This window comes from Numida meleagris, chromosome 3 (assembly GCF_002078875.1).
Source record: "Numida meleagris isolate 19003 breed g44 Domestic line chromosome 3, NumMel1.0, whole genome shotgun sequence".
Lineage (NCBI taxonomy): Eukaryota > Metazoa > Chordata > Aves > Galliformes > Numididae > Numida > Numida meleagris.
The window spans coordinates 20480855-20498463 of record NC_034411.1 but is presented as its reverse complement, the minus strand read 5'-3'; the positions used below and the strand labels follow the sequence as shown (position 1 = coordinate 20498463).

General features: G+C 36.8%; 1 protein-coding gene across 1 annotated transcript in view; it reads right to left on the bottom strand.

Annotated features, from left to right (window-relative positions):
* USH2A (usherin) overlaps nucleotides 1-17609 on the bottom strand; it is a 373387-nt gene that overhangs the window by 63644 nt on the left and 292134 nt on the right. Inside the window, exons 50-57 of the mRNA XM_021393255.1 lie at nucleotides 14552-14775; nucleotides 11714-11924; nucleotides 11126-11323; nucleotides 10388-10542; nucleotides 8422-8620; nucleotides 2899-3006; nucleotides 2183-2366; nucleotides 1099-1256 (exon numbers count right to left, since the gene is read on the bottom strand). Of these exons, the coding sequence (XP_021248930.1) occupies nucleotides 1099-1256; nucleotides 2183-2366; nucleotides 2899-3006; nucleotides 8422-8620; nucleotides 10388-10542; nucleotides 11126-11323; nucleotides 11714-11924; nucleotides 14552-14775 (1437 nt within the window). The remainder of the gene's footprint in view (nucleotides 1-1098; nucleotides 1257-2182; nucleotides 2367-2898; nucleotides 3007-8421; nucleotides 8621-10387; nucleotides 10543-11125; nucleotides 11324-11713; nucleotides 11925-14551; nucleotides 14776-17609) is intronic.

The window sequence follows — 17609 nt, the reverse complement described above, 5'->3', positions numbered from 1 at the left end:
TTTAATCTTTTTCATATATTATAGCATTTCTATAATGGATTTTGTGCTTCTGAAAACTAAAAGATTGACAGCTCAGGGTATTATAGATTTATTAATCATTGCTTAAATGGGTAGGGTGAACGCTGCTAAGCACTGCTGCAATACTTGCAATCCCAGCACTGAAGGCAAAATACCTTTTCTAGGTCACTTTATTTTTAATGTCAATTGATGTTGCTGTGACTGCTCTGTAAGGCACAAACATCTTAAATAATTAGGAAGAGGTGACATCAAACACTTCTGTGAGTTCACTGATAAAAACACGTATTGTTGCTAGCATGCAAACATTTTAAGTATCTAAAAAAACCTGACCTCCCTATAACTGAAAAAAAAAAAAACTATCTAGAAACTGGAAGACACCTTGCTGGAAATGAACTATAGAAGATGCTGTTATTCACTTGTTCCTTTCTACTCTACCTCTATTGAAGGCCAAGACAACCTAATGACAAGAAGAGAAGAGGAACAAGAGCAAAAAAAATTCCAAGCCTTTGCTAACTCATCGTCCTGCAAGGTAATACATCCACGTAACACTAAGGTGCTGTAGTGAATTAAATTTATTCTATCAGGTCAAAGCTGGTGAAGGATCTTTGTATCACACTCTCACACCTTTTGTTAAAGGAGTTCAACACAGTATACCTGCAGGACAACTGTACATTTTAATTGCCAGCATAGATATCAAGACATCACCAACCCAAAAGGTTGGCAGGTCTCCCTATTGATAACTCAGGTTGGTCTGAACATAAGGGAAATCTTATTTTCAGTGTAATTGCTTCTTTTCCCCCCATACTACTTGTACTCAGTAATAGTTTACGAGATCAAATTAATACATGGATTTTTGATTAGCTAATTCTCACAATACCCATCCAAGTATCTAAGCCAACAATTAAAAAAAATATGTCTCCAGGAAACAGCTGATATAGGTACTGGTTATTTAAATCACACAAACAGTAAAACCAAATACACAGAATAAAAAAATCAGAATGATTCAACTGCCTGCCTGAATGTAGTGTTATTCCATCCTTTCATTTTGCTACAAAGTGATACAGAGAAATATGTTTTTACCTGGCATGTCCCAAGCTAGAAATATAGAAGATGCATCAAGTACTGTGACATTATATGGAACGTGAATGTTCTCCGGTGTTTCTACTGGTGTTTGTATAACATATTTATCACTGGTGTTGCTGCCGCCCCAAGTGCTAGCTTCCAGCTGGTAAACATATCTGCGCAAACACAAAAAGATCAGTAGACACTACAGTTAGAAGCTTTAAGCATGTCAGTAACAAAACATTCACATTTTCACCAGGTAAAAGCAAACAGACTACAAATACAGGATTAGTGAACATTATCACCTTAAACATTTCTTAGATAATCAGAATAATAGTTTTGATATTAAAATTTACAATAGTTTACATAAGAGAAATATTGACCCTCAAAAAATTCCAAAACCTTTCAGAATTTGAGAACTGCCTACTCAAAGTATTGGCAATTGATGCTTTTGTGCCAGGTATGTTCAATATGTTCAACCAATGTATACTTTTGTGAATATGTTCAATATTCACAAGAAAAAATTACAAACCACATCAACTGCTGACTGTCATAGAAAGCCTTTAATTTTTCTAAGGATATTCCTTAAGAAAATTTTACTTAGAGGGCGGTGAGGCCCTGGCACAGCTGCCCAGAGAAGCTGTGGTGCCCCATCCCTGTAGGTGCTCAAGGCCAGGTTGGATGAGGCCCTGGGCAGCCTGAGCTGGTGTGGGGCAGCCCTGCCCACAGCTGGGGGGTGGAGCCGGTTGGGCTTTAAGGTACCTTCCAACTCAAACCATTCTATGCTTCATTCTATTAAAAAAAAACAACAACAAACAACTGATAAAGGACCACCGCCAACAAAAGAAAAACAAAACAAGTTCCCCCCTCTTTGAATCACAATAACTTATTCTCAGAAAAAGAACAAAATAGTCATTTAATCAAGGCTTTCCAACACTTAGAAGCTTCCTACAAGTGCTCTTTACCATGTTTTTATCAAATAAGTAAAAAAAAGGAAGAGATTTTTCTTTTGTTAATAGAGTAACTTGCATTTTTGTACATTTCACAAACACGTATTTTCAACACCTTTCACACATTACCAAAGTGCTTTAGCATACCTTACCTACTGTTAGGCTGCAGGTTAACATCTGTGAAATTCAGGTCTTTACTACCACCCAAGAATATCTGTTCTTCATCACGAAATAATCGATACTGAGTAATGAGTCCATTGGGTATCTTTGGTTCACTCCAGTAGATTTCTACTTCTGTTGAGCTAACTATTATATGATGAGGTTTTGGCCATACCCCTATTAACACAACAATGACATTAATTTAACTTAATGACAGAAACATAAAGATGTATTTTCCTTTTCCACACTTTGTGCTGTTGCTTTCAGCAATATAAGAAAAGCATTAAACATTGCCAGAAAGGATGACAGAATTTAATACACATTCTTAATTTAACCCTCATTAAAAGTAACTAATTAGACAAAGTACAGATTAATGGAGAACAAAGCCAAAGACTGTCACACTTCTGTGTTTAGTTATCTCTGCATATTTATTTGTGGTTTTAAAAACATACATCTATTAAATCTAACCTTGCTAACTTCAAGATGAATGTGGAAAAACTGTCATAAAAACAAAGCATAAATGCAGTGCCAGGCAGTCAGTGTAAAGACAGTGATGAGATCCAAGAAGAAAACCAAATTCTCTTGTGTAAATTTATACATGATAGCTTGATGGATGATAGTGGAGTTTTGCACCTTGTTAAACCATTAAAAATACAAGACCTAATGACTGTATCGTTGCGGGTCTATAAGAATGCCTTTTTCCCCTTACCATGAGGAGCAGCTTGCAAAGTTTGACCTGAAAGTGGTTGACTAGAAGCACAGCCAGCAGACGTACATGCAGTAAGCAGGAAGCTGTAGTTAGTGTATGGCTGCAGACCTAGAAAGAACAAACTGAGATTAGACTAAGATGCTGACATCAAGCATCTCAAGAACTGTGCAACTACATAGAAAGTACTAGATGAAAGGTAAATTTAACTTTTAGTACTTTTGGCTAGCATAAAATTTGAGTCATTCTTCTTTACATCTGAATAATACTGAAACAGTGAATTATTGCTAATTTAGAAATATATACTCTACTAGTTTTACAAACCTTACAAAACAATTCAGATTGAATATATTATTATGCTACAATGGATCTACAGCTGTCCTTCGTATAGACATACATCAGTTAGCTTCAAATCAGTTGACTTAGATAGCACTTGCACCATAGGAACAACAGTCCAGACCTCAGCCCAAATGAACCTCCTGATAATTTGCTTTTTATTCTTTTTGAAACGACACCAAATAATTAAAACATTACTGGAAGGCACCCATTCTTGGCAAAGACATATTCTCCATCACTGGTTATGGCCTTAGAAATTTAAAGATAAGTACCTGCAAATGTAATTGCTTAGAGCAATATTGTAAATAAGTCCAATTACATTCTCTGTTCCTGCCTTCCTTTCCAACCTCTATTTTTTCAATTTTGCCCTATTTTTATCTCTAATTCCTAAAAGATTTTGCTTAATCTGCTGTAAAACAATCAGAAGTAGGAATGATAACCAGGTTACAAGATATTAATTTTATTTACTTGTAAGTTTTAGAAAACCATTTTTTTCAGCTCAGACCTTCTGTGCTGAGCATTCTTGAATGAGACTACAAGAGAATATATTGCCTTGACCCTATCCTGGAAATTTTCAAACATCTTTGTGCGTTGTGTCATTGACTTCAGTTTTGATGCCAAGTTGCCAGTAGGTTACTGAACTGAATGAAAAAAAGTGGACTTGAAGGTAGCAACAGGAAGAACAAATTTCACAGCAAATCTGTGAAAGGTTGAGATGTGCCTGCCTTTGTACCAGCCAGCAAGCAGCCTGAACAGAAATGAATGCCCCAGAGAACTCTCTTAATCCTGGGACCATCTCTCCTTAATGCCCTCCTACCCTTAATTTGCTGTCACTTTCTAACTCGCTGTCCCACAGGATTCAAGAGACCTTCCTGAGCCCTTTCCATTGCACCAGCCAGGCAGCAGGGCAGGCCAGCAGCAGCAGGAGAAGCCTCTGCCCTGGACACCTCCCTGGGGCTGGGCCAAGATATGGGCCCAGCTCATTGAGGCCAGGCAATGCTGTGCTGGAAATGGAGGCTGGCACATCTATGAGCTTGGCTGAGGGCACAAGGCTGGGCTGAAAATGTTTTTGTGCCATTCCTGTGGCCCCCCTCATCATGCTCCACATCTGCGTGAACCTTGGGTTTGTGCCTCCATGATGTCTGCTGAGCCAAAACGATATTTGCAAGCAGACTTCGAATTAGGCCCATCTACACCAAGATTCCCAGAAGGAATAACCCTACCCTACCAAGCACCACAAAAGCTGGGGCAACAATCTTATATATAGACGCCTCTTTTTTGTTATGATTTTTCTGCCCTTGGAGAAGGCACAGCTTGTGCACGGAGTGAGGCAGCAACCCTACCTGCAAAGGACTGTGCTATTGTCATACAGGTCATTTCATTGTGCTTGTGTGAAAGATGCTAAACTAAGATTAGACAGGTCAATTCATACATATTGTATGGGTCAATTTGTAAGTGCTTGGCTTTGTGACCATACTAGTGATGTAACTTGTGGGCCTAATTGTAATTACTTCAAGAATTATGCTATTTTGTGAAAAGGAAAAAATGCCTGGGCAAGATCTTTGTTTGTAAACAAATCCTTGCTTATAGCCAGTATAAAGATGTTTTAATTAAAATACATAGAAAAAAATTAAGAGAAATAAGAAGCAACAATTATGTAGAAAGGTAAAATAATGAATGGAAGGCATGCAAGCTGCTTACAAATTGCACGATATGTGAAAGAGAGAAAATAAAGAGATGACTCAGAGGGACAGCCCTGACTGTAACCTAATCATGAATTGGAAGAGAATAAAAATCATCTGAACACTGAGTATAAAAGTAAGAAGAGAGGAAATGACACTTGCGGACTGGGGAGAGGCAAAGGCGTGGAGGAAAGCCAAGTATTTAACATTTCAGGATAGGAAAGATTACTGTGGCAACAAATTACTTGAATTCCCCTAAAGGGAGTCATGTTCACTTTTAAAGGAAACATGCATAATAAAGCAATACTCATTTACAGCTACACTTTAAAGAGAAAAATGGGCATTAAAAAAAGAGCACATGGTTTCACCAAATTTATTGGTGAAATTCTGATACCTGAAACCTCTAGTCATACATGGAGCAGTCATAGCAGATTTTTATCTAGGTTATTAAAACTTTGCATTAAGTGCCTTGTCTTACGTGTGCTTTGGAAAGTTCTGTACAAAGCTATGTATGTGATTAATAATAAAAATAACAAGTAAGACGATCTTGAAACATAAACAGCATTTTGCTTTTCCAATTTCTCTATATGATTATTCACAAGAGGATACTTCTTTTTCTTTTTTTTTAGTCTATTATTATTCTGTTGCTTTAGACTTAGAAGTCTATTTTCTTTTTGCAGTATTCGTTGTTTGCCAAAGGAGTTGTGAAACAGCTTTTTTAAGAATGCATTGTCTTATTAGCCAAATAATTCTGATGCTGTTTGTGTTGATTTGTGGGTATGGCTCCAGCAAGGTCAGTAATTAGCTCCCAGGCTAACACTCTCTGGTCTCACTACGGGAATTTTACTCAGGAGGATGTCAGATTTCTGACCACAGCTTCACACAACCCTTCCATCCCCAAGAGCTTCTTTTAGATAAATATTACTCATAATTCAGAGCTGCATGGAGAGACAGTTGACCAGTGACAGCATTATTGCATCTCTTCAATTTTCACTGCCATGAAATAAAGAATAAATTTGAAACTATTCACTCATTTATATTTTGTATTCTCGTGTCTTCTCCCAAATTTAATGTCAACAATCCAGTCTGAATTTTACCTAAAGATGACTGTTCCTACACATCCTTGATAAAATTTCTTATTTGAGATATGTTATTTAGTGCATTAAAAAGGGAGAGTTTTGAATTTTTACTATAAACCCACTTTCTGCTACTGAAGAGAGCACTCGTAGCTTTTTCTTACAATTCCTCTAATTACTTTCTTCAGTCTTATCCTCTGCCTGCCCCCCAGTGCAAAGCATTAGCAGGCCCATTTGTAAAGTAGTAGTAACGCAAAGTGAAACAATGCCATAACTGTCATCCAAATTGTTCTGTACAGAGTAGTGGAAGTGTTCAGTAATAAATGATATAAAAAGGTCTTTTATTGACAAGCTGCCATGTGCTGTTTGCATTAGAGAATATGAGAAGATGATGGCTGCTGCCCCTATGTCCCAGTGGCATTCAACTCAGTGAGATAGCAGAAAATGCTTCAGTTTGCTTAAAGCATTGATAACACCTCTAAATAATTAACTGAGGACTTCCTGTCTTCAATTACTTAATGCTTTTTTTAACATCTTGAGAGGATTATAAGCAATTTATGGATTTCACATGATGAGCACATTCACTGCTATTCCCACAAAGCATTTGTGGGATCATGTTTCCAAAGCTTTGATGTAATTAAAAATAAGCAGCAAGACAATGGTGCAGTGGCAAGGTGCTAGCCTTCTTGTCTGTTATTTGCAAGACCCGAGATTCAAAGTCTCAAGAAATACTAATGCAACAGCTTCATTAATGTTCAACTGTTGCTCAGGGAAAAGCAGATGTTTTTGGAGAAGAAAAAAAAAAAGAAGATAAGAAAATCAAAACCTGCATCCACAGGGAATAAGACAACAGTTAGCTCAAACATGTGAGATTATGTATGAAAAAGAAAACCAGATTCTTCTAGCTTACTCTTTGAATTTAGAGAGCAATAGTTATCCACAGGGCAGAATCTGTGCCACAAATTCCACATTATTACCCAAAGAACCTCCCACAGAAAACAGCACAACATTTGACTATGACAAGGAACGATCACTTATTTTGCTCCTGGCTGAACATGGCAGCACTGGATAATTGCTTAATGGAACAGGCACACAAAAGGAAAAAAAGATCCTTGTTTCTCAAGGATTTCCTCTCCCTTGCAACTGGCAAGAAAAGCTATATTGTTTGCATTACAAATTTCAATTCTGGATATATAACCACTTTCTGGGAAGGAAGTGGGATCATAGAAGTGTTTCTCAAATGGCTTACTGATAAATCATCACATGTTGGTAGTGTTCTTTATATCACAAGCTTACAACAGCATTTCTGAATTATATACCACAAACTTAAATACTCTAGGTTAATACTCCCTGTCCAGAAGGAGTGGATCTGGAAACAGGTTTAATAAACCATTTATGAATTTTATGCTTGGGCATAGTACAGTCAAAGAATCCTCTAGTCTTCTGTGAGCAGACATAGCAAAGAGTATCTGTTTGAAAACATTAAGGGAACCAGCCTGAGTCAGAACTGACACTGTGAGCAATTGAGAGGGGTGATCAGAAGGGAGTTATGCTGTATGGGTTTGATATGCTCTAAATCAACTTCTGTTTCTTGGGTGGCTACTACACATTATCTGTAACAGACGAATCTGTGTTTTCCACCAGGTATGAAAAAAAGAAAAAATAATGTATTTATAAATTTTTAAAAACCATAAATACAAGAATTCAACAAGTAAGCTGAGTTCAACAGGTGAGAAAAGATATCCTGGAAAGTTTATTTCCATCTTTTGTATTCAACAGAAGCATTTCTAAGCATAATTTTGCTTCAGTGAAAAATTCAAATATAAATAAAAAATGAATAGATGACAATAATACATTTGAGATCTTAGTTTAATCTCGACACTCATCCCAAATCTCTTGAATAAAGATTTTTTCAGATACAAGCACAAAAGTGAAATTTCTCTGAGCAATTAGAAAATGGCTATAAGCAATACATAAGTTTATAAACAGAATCTTAATTCTTTCCCTTTCAGTCTTTCTTTCCTTTTTATTACCTCAGGCATAAGGTACTGCTGGCTCCTACACTGCTAAATGTTCACAGAAGCACCAGTGACTTCAACCACATTAGTGCACATTAATGACAGTAAAATGGAGTTGAATCTGTGCGAAGGGATGTCAAGTCTACAAAGAATAACTGACAGCTCAATCTCACCACGTGTCATGAATTGAGCTGGATAGATTTATTTTATAATTTTGAAATTATATCTACTAATATTTTAACAAACAGTGACAGAACTGAAAGGCTTAAGGTATGTAAACTCGTATAAAGCATTTCTAAACTGAGCACAAAATTTTGGATTTAAAAGTTACTGATAGGTGGCGGTTTTAATGTTAATAGTTCCTTATATCTTAAGGACAGGACATTAGCTTCTCAGAGAGATCTGCCTCCTTACCTGATACCATGTGGTGCATTCTGCTTCCAGTGTCAGAGTATATGAGTCCTTTTCCCACTTGACTGATCTGGTACTCTCTGATGATACCATTTGGTTTCTTGGGTGCAATCCAGCTTAAATGCAGTGCTGTTGAGTTCAGAGCACTGACGTCTGGTGGCTGAACACTCTCTGGGACTCCTTGGACAGTGACTGCAACTACCTGAAGACATATGAATTAAAGAGCAATTTAATGTAATAGTACACTAGATACCGTGATCAATGAGAATGTCACTTTCGTTTTAAAATGTTGTTTGGCCTGGCATATCATTACCAAGAGCCTGGAGAACTAGTTAGTTTTTTCCTCCTCTTTTTTTTTTTTTTTTTTTTACAATGAAATCTGACCTTGAATATATTACATAAGTCTATGTCTACAATTTATCACAACAGGTTCACCACATTTTAGCTGCAGTGTATAGCATAGGGTAAAACAACAAAAACTGTATTGCTTGAAAACTCTTGATAACTCTCTTCCATATGGTTCATCAGTGTCTCTGCATTTTAACTGCCTGATTTCATTTATTTTAAGCACGAGTAAACATGGGTCTGAGCCTCAAAATATCCTGTACAATCTGAACTCTATCAAAGTTATTTGCAACTCCATGGTTTTTTAAGGAAACCTAAGATTCTGAAAGAATAACTTAGCGCTTGTTAAGGTCTTTATAAATACACAAACATCTCTACTCTCTCCCACAGAGGCATATTCAAATCACACTCGTTTAATAAGTGAGTCAGACCTTTCTCTCTTTGAGAACCGCTTTTCTTTTTCTGTTATTACCACTATAAAGTATTTATATAATGCTGTAAATATAAAATGTGCCCTCTATCATATCTTGTCTCAGTGCATTTGATTGAATCAGTCTCTACTTGCCGACTTCAGTGTTTGCAACAGTAAACTCTTTAATTACAGACAACTGGACTAGGGAGAATTTATCAGCTCAGGCTAGTGGTTGTAGCAACTATGTCTCCATACTTCCAGACCAGAGCTATGTGTGTAGGTAGAGGACTACGTGCCTGTCTCCATCCTTCTGTGTCAGTGCTTCCTTTCTCATAATTTTGGCTGAGAATTGAACAATAAGAAAAACATTTAAACATCAGAAAAAGCCCCACATTCAATCCCACATATATTGAAATTAAAAAGCACAATCCTTATTCACCACTTCTTCCACAGATCTTATGCTTGCACTCCTAGAAATTCATTTTCACAAAGGCAAGGTTATTATTTTGAAAAACGGTCACCTAAGCACTTCTTCCAAATTATGAGTAAGGCAGATACTTTGCAGAAGAGAAACTATAGCTGTTTAAATAATGATGCTGGTGAAAGGCATCTGTGATTCTAAGTGACGAGAGAAGAAATGAGACATTGACAAGGGTAGGAAAGAGATTCTGTTTGCTTAAAATAGAAGCAGAGGCAGGCTGTGCACAAGGCAAGTGTAAAGCCTGAAGTAGATGTAGACATGGAAAGCTAGTGAACGGTAACATAGTAGAAGCAACCTCAGAATAAGGCTGTTGAAGAAGCTGATATACTAGCTAAAGCAGTTGAACTAAGAAATACCAAGGAAGAGGAGGCTATCAACATCTTAGGGAGAAGCAAAGACTTAACTTCAAGGCATAGAGAATGTGCACTTTAATATTCCTTACTCTATTCCATTATGTGCAGTTTTCTCTTTAACAAACATCAGTTTGTACAGTGCAATTTCAGTGTTGCCAAGACTGAGCGACTGCTTTCTTCTTCCACTTGCCTGTATCAAACTTAGCTTCAAAATAATCACCTTTCAGTGGCTGAATCCAAATAAGATTATTGATGTTTTTCACTTACTTACTAAATAATCATCATGTCTTCAAATCACACCTTTCCAAAAGCATTTTTATGTTACCACACTGGCTGATAAAAGTCTGGCACTAGTTCAATGAAGACCAATTCACTAACCTTGCTGCTGTCTGCGCAACCAGCAACAGTGCAAGCTCGCAGCTGGTAGGAATATTCATGGTATGGCTGGATGCCACTTGTGTCTCTGAAGCTCATTTCAGTTCCTCTAAAACGCTCAATTCCATTTCGAAGAATGATATAGTGAATAATAAGACCTATCACAGAAAGAAAGTTTTGTCTTTTGTTAGCTCAGAAATACTGCATGACGGTATGCTATAATAACCTCCTCTGCAAACAGAAAATATTAAATGAAATCTCCAGGCAACCACTCTAACTGGCAATCATTCCACTTAAATGGTTAGTGTCAATTACCAGTTACTCTACTCAACATTTACATCAACATCTCAGTAGATCTCAGTGTTTATTAAGAGAGCTAGTCCAAGATTTCACACTGTTTGAAAGACATGACCGAGTTTTCCTGAAAGAAATATGAGTATCAAGCCACCCTTCCCCCTGTTTTATAACATGATTCTATTTCCTTATTATTATTACATTTGTTCTCAAAGAGGTTTCTGGGCTCTTCTTAGGGACATACTAAATTGTCGTCTTTTAAAAGTTAGAATCTACTCTTATTGGTGATGAAAATTATCTCAACCATGTGCAAATTCTTCTTACAGAGTTAAGTATATTCCAGTGGCAGTGATTAATTAAGCAACATTTTGTGATTTTCAAACACTGTCATTGTAATGATAGAACATATTCTTTTTTTCTTTTTTTTTCCTGAGCGTATGACAGTACCGTTTGGTTGGAGTGGTTCTTCCCAGTTTAGAAGTATCATGTCTTCCCGATTATCCACTTTGGCCCATTTTGGTGGACTTACACCTTGTGGCACATCTTGCTTAGTGACAGCTCTGCTAATTTCACTGAAGCCTCTTCCATGGCTATTCCAAGCAGCCACCCTGTACTCATATGTGACAAAAGGTTCTAGGTTTGGATCTAGAAAAAGAAAATTACATTTGGATCACCTCAATCGTTTATCAGTATACAAAGAGTTTTATTTCATTTTTCTGTGTCTATGAAACTACTTACATGTTTAAAACAGATGCAGAAGTTGTTCCTTGATGTAAGGCCATCGTCTGATATAGAAACACTTATAGCAAGAGTTGTGAAAGGAGCTTTAGATCTTATGCATTCCACTGAAGTTATTACTCATTTCATTCCCTGAAGATACTGTCTTGATTCACTGACTAGTTCTTAAAGAATGCTACTTCACTACAATTGCTTCACAGTCAATTAGAATACCTGACAGCACTCAGGACATCTTTTTATCCCAGGTGAATTAAACACACTAGCAAATCACCAATTCGATATGCCACTTTTCCTTACCTGTGAATGAATATTGGTTTGGGCTTCCTGTATAGACAGTCTGCTCTTCAACTGGACACACATCTTCCTTTATCTCCTCTCCTGTAGTGCTCTGTGAACTTTTTATCCATGCACAGATAGTCTCTCTAGGATCAAAGTCACACTTTCCACAATGTGCTGTTTTCTCCATAGGTAAAGGACAAAGGGTATTAGCCTTACATTCTTCTTTTACCTAAGGAATAAACATATAATTTTAACATATTTATCCTATCTTCCTTTCCTTACAAATGATTCTATTGGTATTTCTCTGTCATTACACAACATCCAAATTAGGCAACAACACAGAGTGCAGTGGTATTTCTAGCACACAGAGACCCTTTCAGCCTCTGTCGTCTCTACTGTTATTGGTCATTATGCTTCTATAATCCTTTCTAAAAGAAAGTCAGATTTTTTTTGGTAGGTTCTTTGCAAAAAAACCACATCACAAATTTTAACCACTGGAGCCCTAAATGACTGGGTGTTTTTGAAAGTCTATAATAAAACGAGGATGTGATTTTACCTGATAATTTGAACATTATTCTACTGCAAAGGTCAATATCCTGTGGCAAATCAGTAGCAAATTCCTGGCTTTTCTCCCAGCTTTCCAAGTACACAACAGGGCTCTGTGCAATTTCTCGGCAGCTTTCAAGAACTGAGGACCCTATCCCCTGGGCTTGAGAACTTGTGCCCTCTAACACGTCTGTCCTAAACAGCAGATCTGTAATAAGGATACCTCTACAGACATTAAAGCAGATTTAAGATTTAACCCACGAAGAGCAATTCACAGAAATAGAAATATATACTGAACATCTACAAGTTTACAATGAAATTCATTAAAGAGTATTTTCACCAAACCATAAGATAGAGAGCAATAATTCTCAATTTTTTTTTGCAGGAAGAGAAGTACTGCAATATTAGCTAATTACTTCTTCACATTAGGCTACAAATTTTGAAAGAGAAAGCAAAAAATAGTTGAATATAATACTTCCTTTATTCAGCTACTGAAATTAGTTTGTTAGCTGATTATGAAGTTCAGTTAATTCACAGACAAAATACACTGTAGCTCCAGGACACATCTCAGAATATCAGTCCTTTTAATATTAGTAGATCTGCACATATCAGAAATCCAGAACTGCTATCTCCCTTCTACTGCATCTAAGTGAAATACAAATGCTCTCTACAACTACCTGAAGGGAGGTTTTAGTGAGGTGGGGGTCGGCCTCTTCTGCCATGTAACTAGTGATAGGAATAGAGGGAACGGCCTCAAGTTGCACCAGGGGACAATCAGGTTGGATGTTAGGAAATACTTCTTCCCCAAGAAAGTGGTCAGGTCCTGGAACAGGCTGCCCAGGAGGTGGTAGAATCACTGTCCCCGGAGGGGTTCAGGAAACATTCAGATGTACTGAGGGACATGGATTAGTGGGAAATATTGCTGATAGGTGAATGGTTGGACTGGATGATCTTAGAGGCTTTTTCCAACCTCGGTGATTCTATGATTCTAAGTGTTTCCCTTGTTAATACATTATACCAAAAACATGGATCTTGTATACTATATACCAGAATTCATTAACCTATTCCCAGCTATTTTTGCCTTGCATAAACACAAATACAATGCCTTGAAGAATGGTAGTTGACTCATCACAACACTTTGGATTTTGTCTGGGGGAAAATTACTCAGTTTGAAAATGAAGTGACATGAAAAGGAGATGAAAGAAATATCTGTGTATTACCTTAGCAGACAAATGGAAACAACACAGGAACACCTGTACATGACAGTATTTGTTCTGTTTTTCTTTCTTCTTATTTTAGTGATACACACAATATCTGATTTCCATACTGTAGCATCCAAAAAATCCAAATCACAAAATCCTTCCCTCTTTCTCTCACCTACTTTCTTTCTTACTCTCTAAATATAAATCCATACTTATATATAAAAATAAATAGATACATATTTTTAAACAGAGTTCCCATCCTTTGAAACATTTGTTTTCTTAAACAAACATTTAAATAACAACTGGCAGTACTTTTACAGCTTATGTCTAACACTGAGGTGTTATTACTTGAAAATTTCTACTGAATTCAGTGGGAGCTGCAGCTGAAATTTGGCCAAATTGTTTCATGCTGGCACCTATGTCACTGGTCACTCTTAAAAATGGCAGAATTAACTTTTATGTTGCTTAGTGTACTCTTACATTAAAATTAGGTGAAAATAAACTGTATAATTCACTAGGTATCAAAGACATCAAAAATATCCTCAATATTGCTAGAATTTGTATAAGGACCTATGCTAACACTACTGAAATTAACACCAAAACTGCTGTTGGTTTCCTATATGGTCAAAGTTAAGCTCATCAAGAAAATATCAATTACTTTACTTTTATTTGTAATTTTTTTTTTTTGAGGTTAGGGTAATCTATGACATACTGCCTGTCCAAACTGAAATGTAATAGCTTTTTTATGCTTCAGAACTGGCCACTTCAATTTCAGTTTCCACTCAAGGGACATCACCAGGAACAGTGGCCACAGAAAGGGAACTGGCTATCATGCCAGTCTTGTTAGTATGCCAGCTTTTAGCCACTGCACTAATCTGAGGTGCTGGGCAACACTTCACAGAGGCAGCTAATCATTATTAATTCCTTTAGAATTCATTGCAATAACATCAATCATGGTGAACTCATTCGGTATTAATATGGATGTAATGTGAAAATGAATAATGCACACAAGAGTTTTTATATTCCTATTTTAGAAAAATAGTTATGAACAGTGTATTTCTCTTTCCATCATCAAATCAGTGCTACCGAGAGATTTTCTATCAATTACCTTCATCATCATTCCAGGTGAAATCTTGTCAGAGCAAACATATTTCAAAGGATTATATCCAACTCCATTACAGCATTCTTCGCTCTTTGGAATAAGTTCAGTCTCACAGCATTTTACTGGCACTTGGTCATTCTTCCTAACATGTGCTAGGGACTCACCACTGGAACCTGAGCAGCATATGGTATCTGACACATTCACATATTCCTGCCCGCAGCAGAACATCCCTGAAACCAGCAAACAAAAAAATATATATCTGAATATGACATGTAAATAAGTTTTAAAAGAGTTAAGAAAGGAAAAAGCTGAGGCTGCCATCTAGCTTGGCACAAAACCTTCAGCCGTAGGAATTATGTCAATTCAGCTCAAGTGAGATTAAATTTGGAATGTGAGGTGACTGAAGCAACAGTCCTAATTTCTAGACCTACCTGAAAACAAGAATTCAAGGAATAAACAGGGATCGCCTAGAGTTAATTTGCACCATTCTTCCACTTTTGTAAGAACCTTTGCTATGAAATGCAACACCAAGGTGTACACTGCAGGTCAAGGACACACTTTTGATGAAAATTTCCTGTAAGAATCTCCACCTTCCAGTCAGATTTCATTCATTCTCTCTTATACAGGTGGCCTTCCAAACAGTGCATCCCAGCATTCCAGAATGCTTCACATCTTATTTTGTGATCTAAGGTAGAGGTATGTACAATTTATGCGAAACCAAATGGGCAAAATACCCACAGGGGAGTTTCACCCATCTCATAACTATACTTGAAGAAGTTTGTTTCTGAATATAATTTTCATTCTGTTGTGTAATTGAAAACTTCAAAAAATTAATTCAACTGGTTTTCCTCCATTTTTAATAATTCTATTTTAAAATGAAAAGCTCATCATAATCAGTGTAATTTTCCATATATTCGCAAATATGGTTTTGCAACTGTGAAATTCCGTTTGAATCCCACACCATTTAAAGAAAGGGGTAAATTTTAACTCCAAGCAAATGCTACAGAAATCCCTTAGACACAAAATAACCCACCACAGAGCTATGATATGCGATTATACTTACAAAGTAATTTGTATTTGATGTAATTTCCAGAGTATGTAGACATTTAATACATGTACAGAAGTGGCCACTTCACACTCTGCCATTTATTGCAGCAAATCTCTCTTAGGAAGTCATAGATAATGAAAATTACTCTTTAAAGGTATGATCCTTCGAAAGGAGTCAGAGAAACGACTCAAAATGGTGGTTACTTGCATGCTTCACCTATTTACAGGACTGGTTTCATTCACACAGTCAAACTGTAATCACCAGCATTCCAAGAGGTAAATATTTCCTCTTGTTCACACCCTTTTTTTCCAAATTGTCCTAGGATTCTAACAACTTTAAGTAGAGAATTAATGCAGAAAAAGACTCAATTCAATACTAATAAGCAACTCAGATAGCCCCGAGAGACTTTTGACAGACAAACTAAAATTTTGATAATGAACTGTTTTTCTATTGAAACAAACAAGGCTGTATTCCTTCAGTGTGAACCTCATCTTTGTTTGGCTGAATTAAATTTTTCAGCCAAGATTTCACTCACATAACAAGAAGTGACTCCCTTTCTAGTTTCTTTGGTAAACCATTACTTCTTTAATTATTATCAGCCTTGTTCCAGTGTGATAAATTGCTAATTACTTAATACCCTAATCAGCGTTCATTCTTTGCACAGATAAACTGTGACAGCGCCATTAATTTAAATAGTAATTTCACTTAATGGCCAGAACGGCACACCAGATTTTTATGCAGCATTTTCTGAAGACTGCATCCATCACTGCAATATTCTGACATAAAGATGTCTGACGTGCACTAACTCACTTAGGGAGAGCAGATGTTGCAGAGCAGAGTTTGGTAGTAATTCCCATAGTGCATCACTTCAGCATGAATGAGCTGCAAAGGCGGAGGTAGACAATCTTCTGAAACTGCATTGCATAGCCCCTGACCTTTGCTTAATTTATCACATGTAGCACTTGACTCCTGAGCCTTGACACCTCAAATGTACAATTTTAAATATGCTCCTAGAAAAACAAAATAAGGCCACGTAATATTGATGGATTGATTTGCCTTCTAAAAATCACTTTATTCAATTGTTTAAGGGTCCAGAAATTCATATAAACCCTTGCAGAACTCAGAAAAATACCAAAATACAAAATATATGTTTGTAAATCAGCTGGAATGCATGTGTCGTGCTTTATATATTTTTGTTTCACAGGAACATAATGCATTACAGCAAAAAGAAAATCCATGGGCTGGAAAAGACTCTTCTTGCTAGCAGTGATTTCTGTCAACAATTATTTCATGTTCATCCCCAGCAACTGAAAAAATTTACAAACGTAGCTGAGTGATGAATTACTAATTTAGTAAATCCGCAAAACCAATGCTTTCAAAAGGGAAAAATGAGTATTAAAAGGCTTAGCCTTTGGAGCCAGAGTAGAGGATCAACAAAACACAGAGCCAGTGTACATTGCAAACTACTCCAAAAATCCCTGGCTTACATGCGGGTACTGCAACTATGACAGATCAGAAACCACAACAGTACAAAGCTTCATCTTTTATGAATATGGGATGTCAATATAGGGGCATTTCACTAGCTTTTGTTTTTTTTTTCTTTAAGAGAAAATCTAAGAGTGATTTTACTTAGCTCCATTATCTTTTATGGACAGAAATAGACAACTTTGGATAATCACTTACTAGCAGCAGGGCTCAGGATATGTGCGTACAGTGGCATCACTGCCAGCCTCTGCCAGTAGATGTCTCTATGATCCCCCCACTAAAAAGGCCAACAAGGGGCGTAAAATAAGATGTAAGTAAATGGAAATCAGAAAAAAAAAAGAAAAAAGATTAATTTGAGATGGAAGAAACATCTCTTGTTTCAGGACAGACTCTCCAAAAGAGATATACAACGGCAAACAAAGAAGTTCTACAATTCAAGCCCTTAAACCCACATTCAGTGCAAACATGGGCCTACATTCCGCAGAAACACGCTGCTTTCAGCAGAACTGATTAAGCAACAATAAGGCTGCA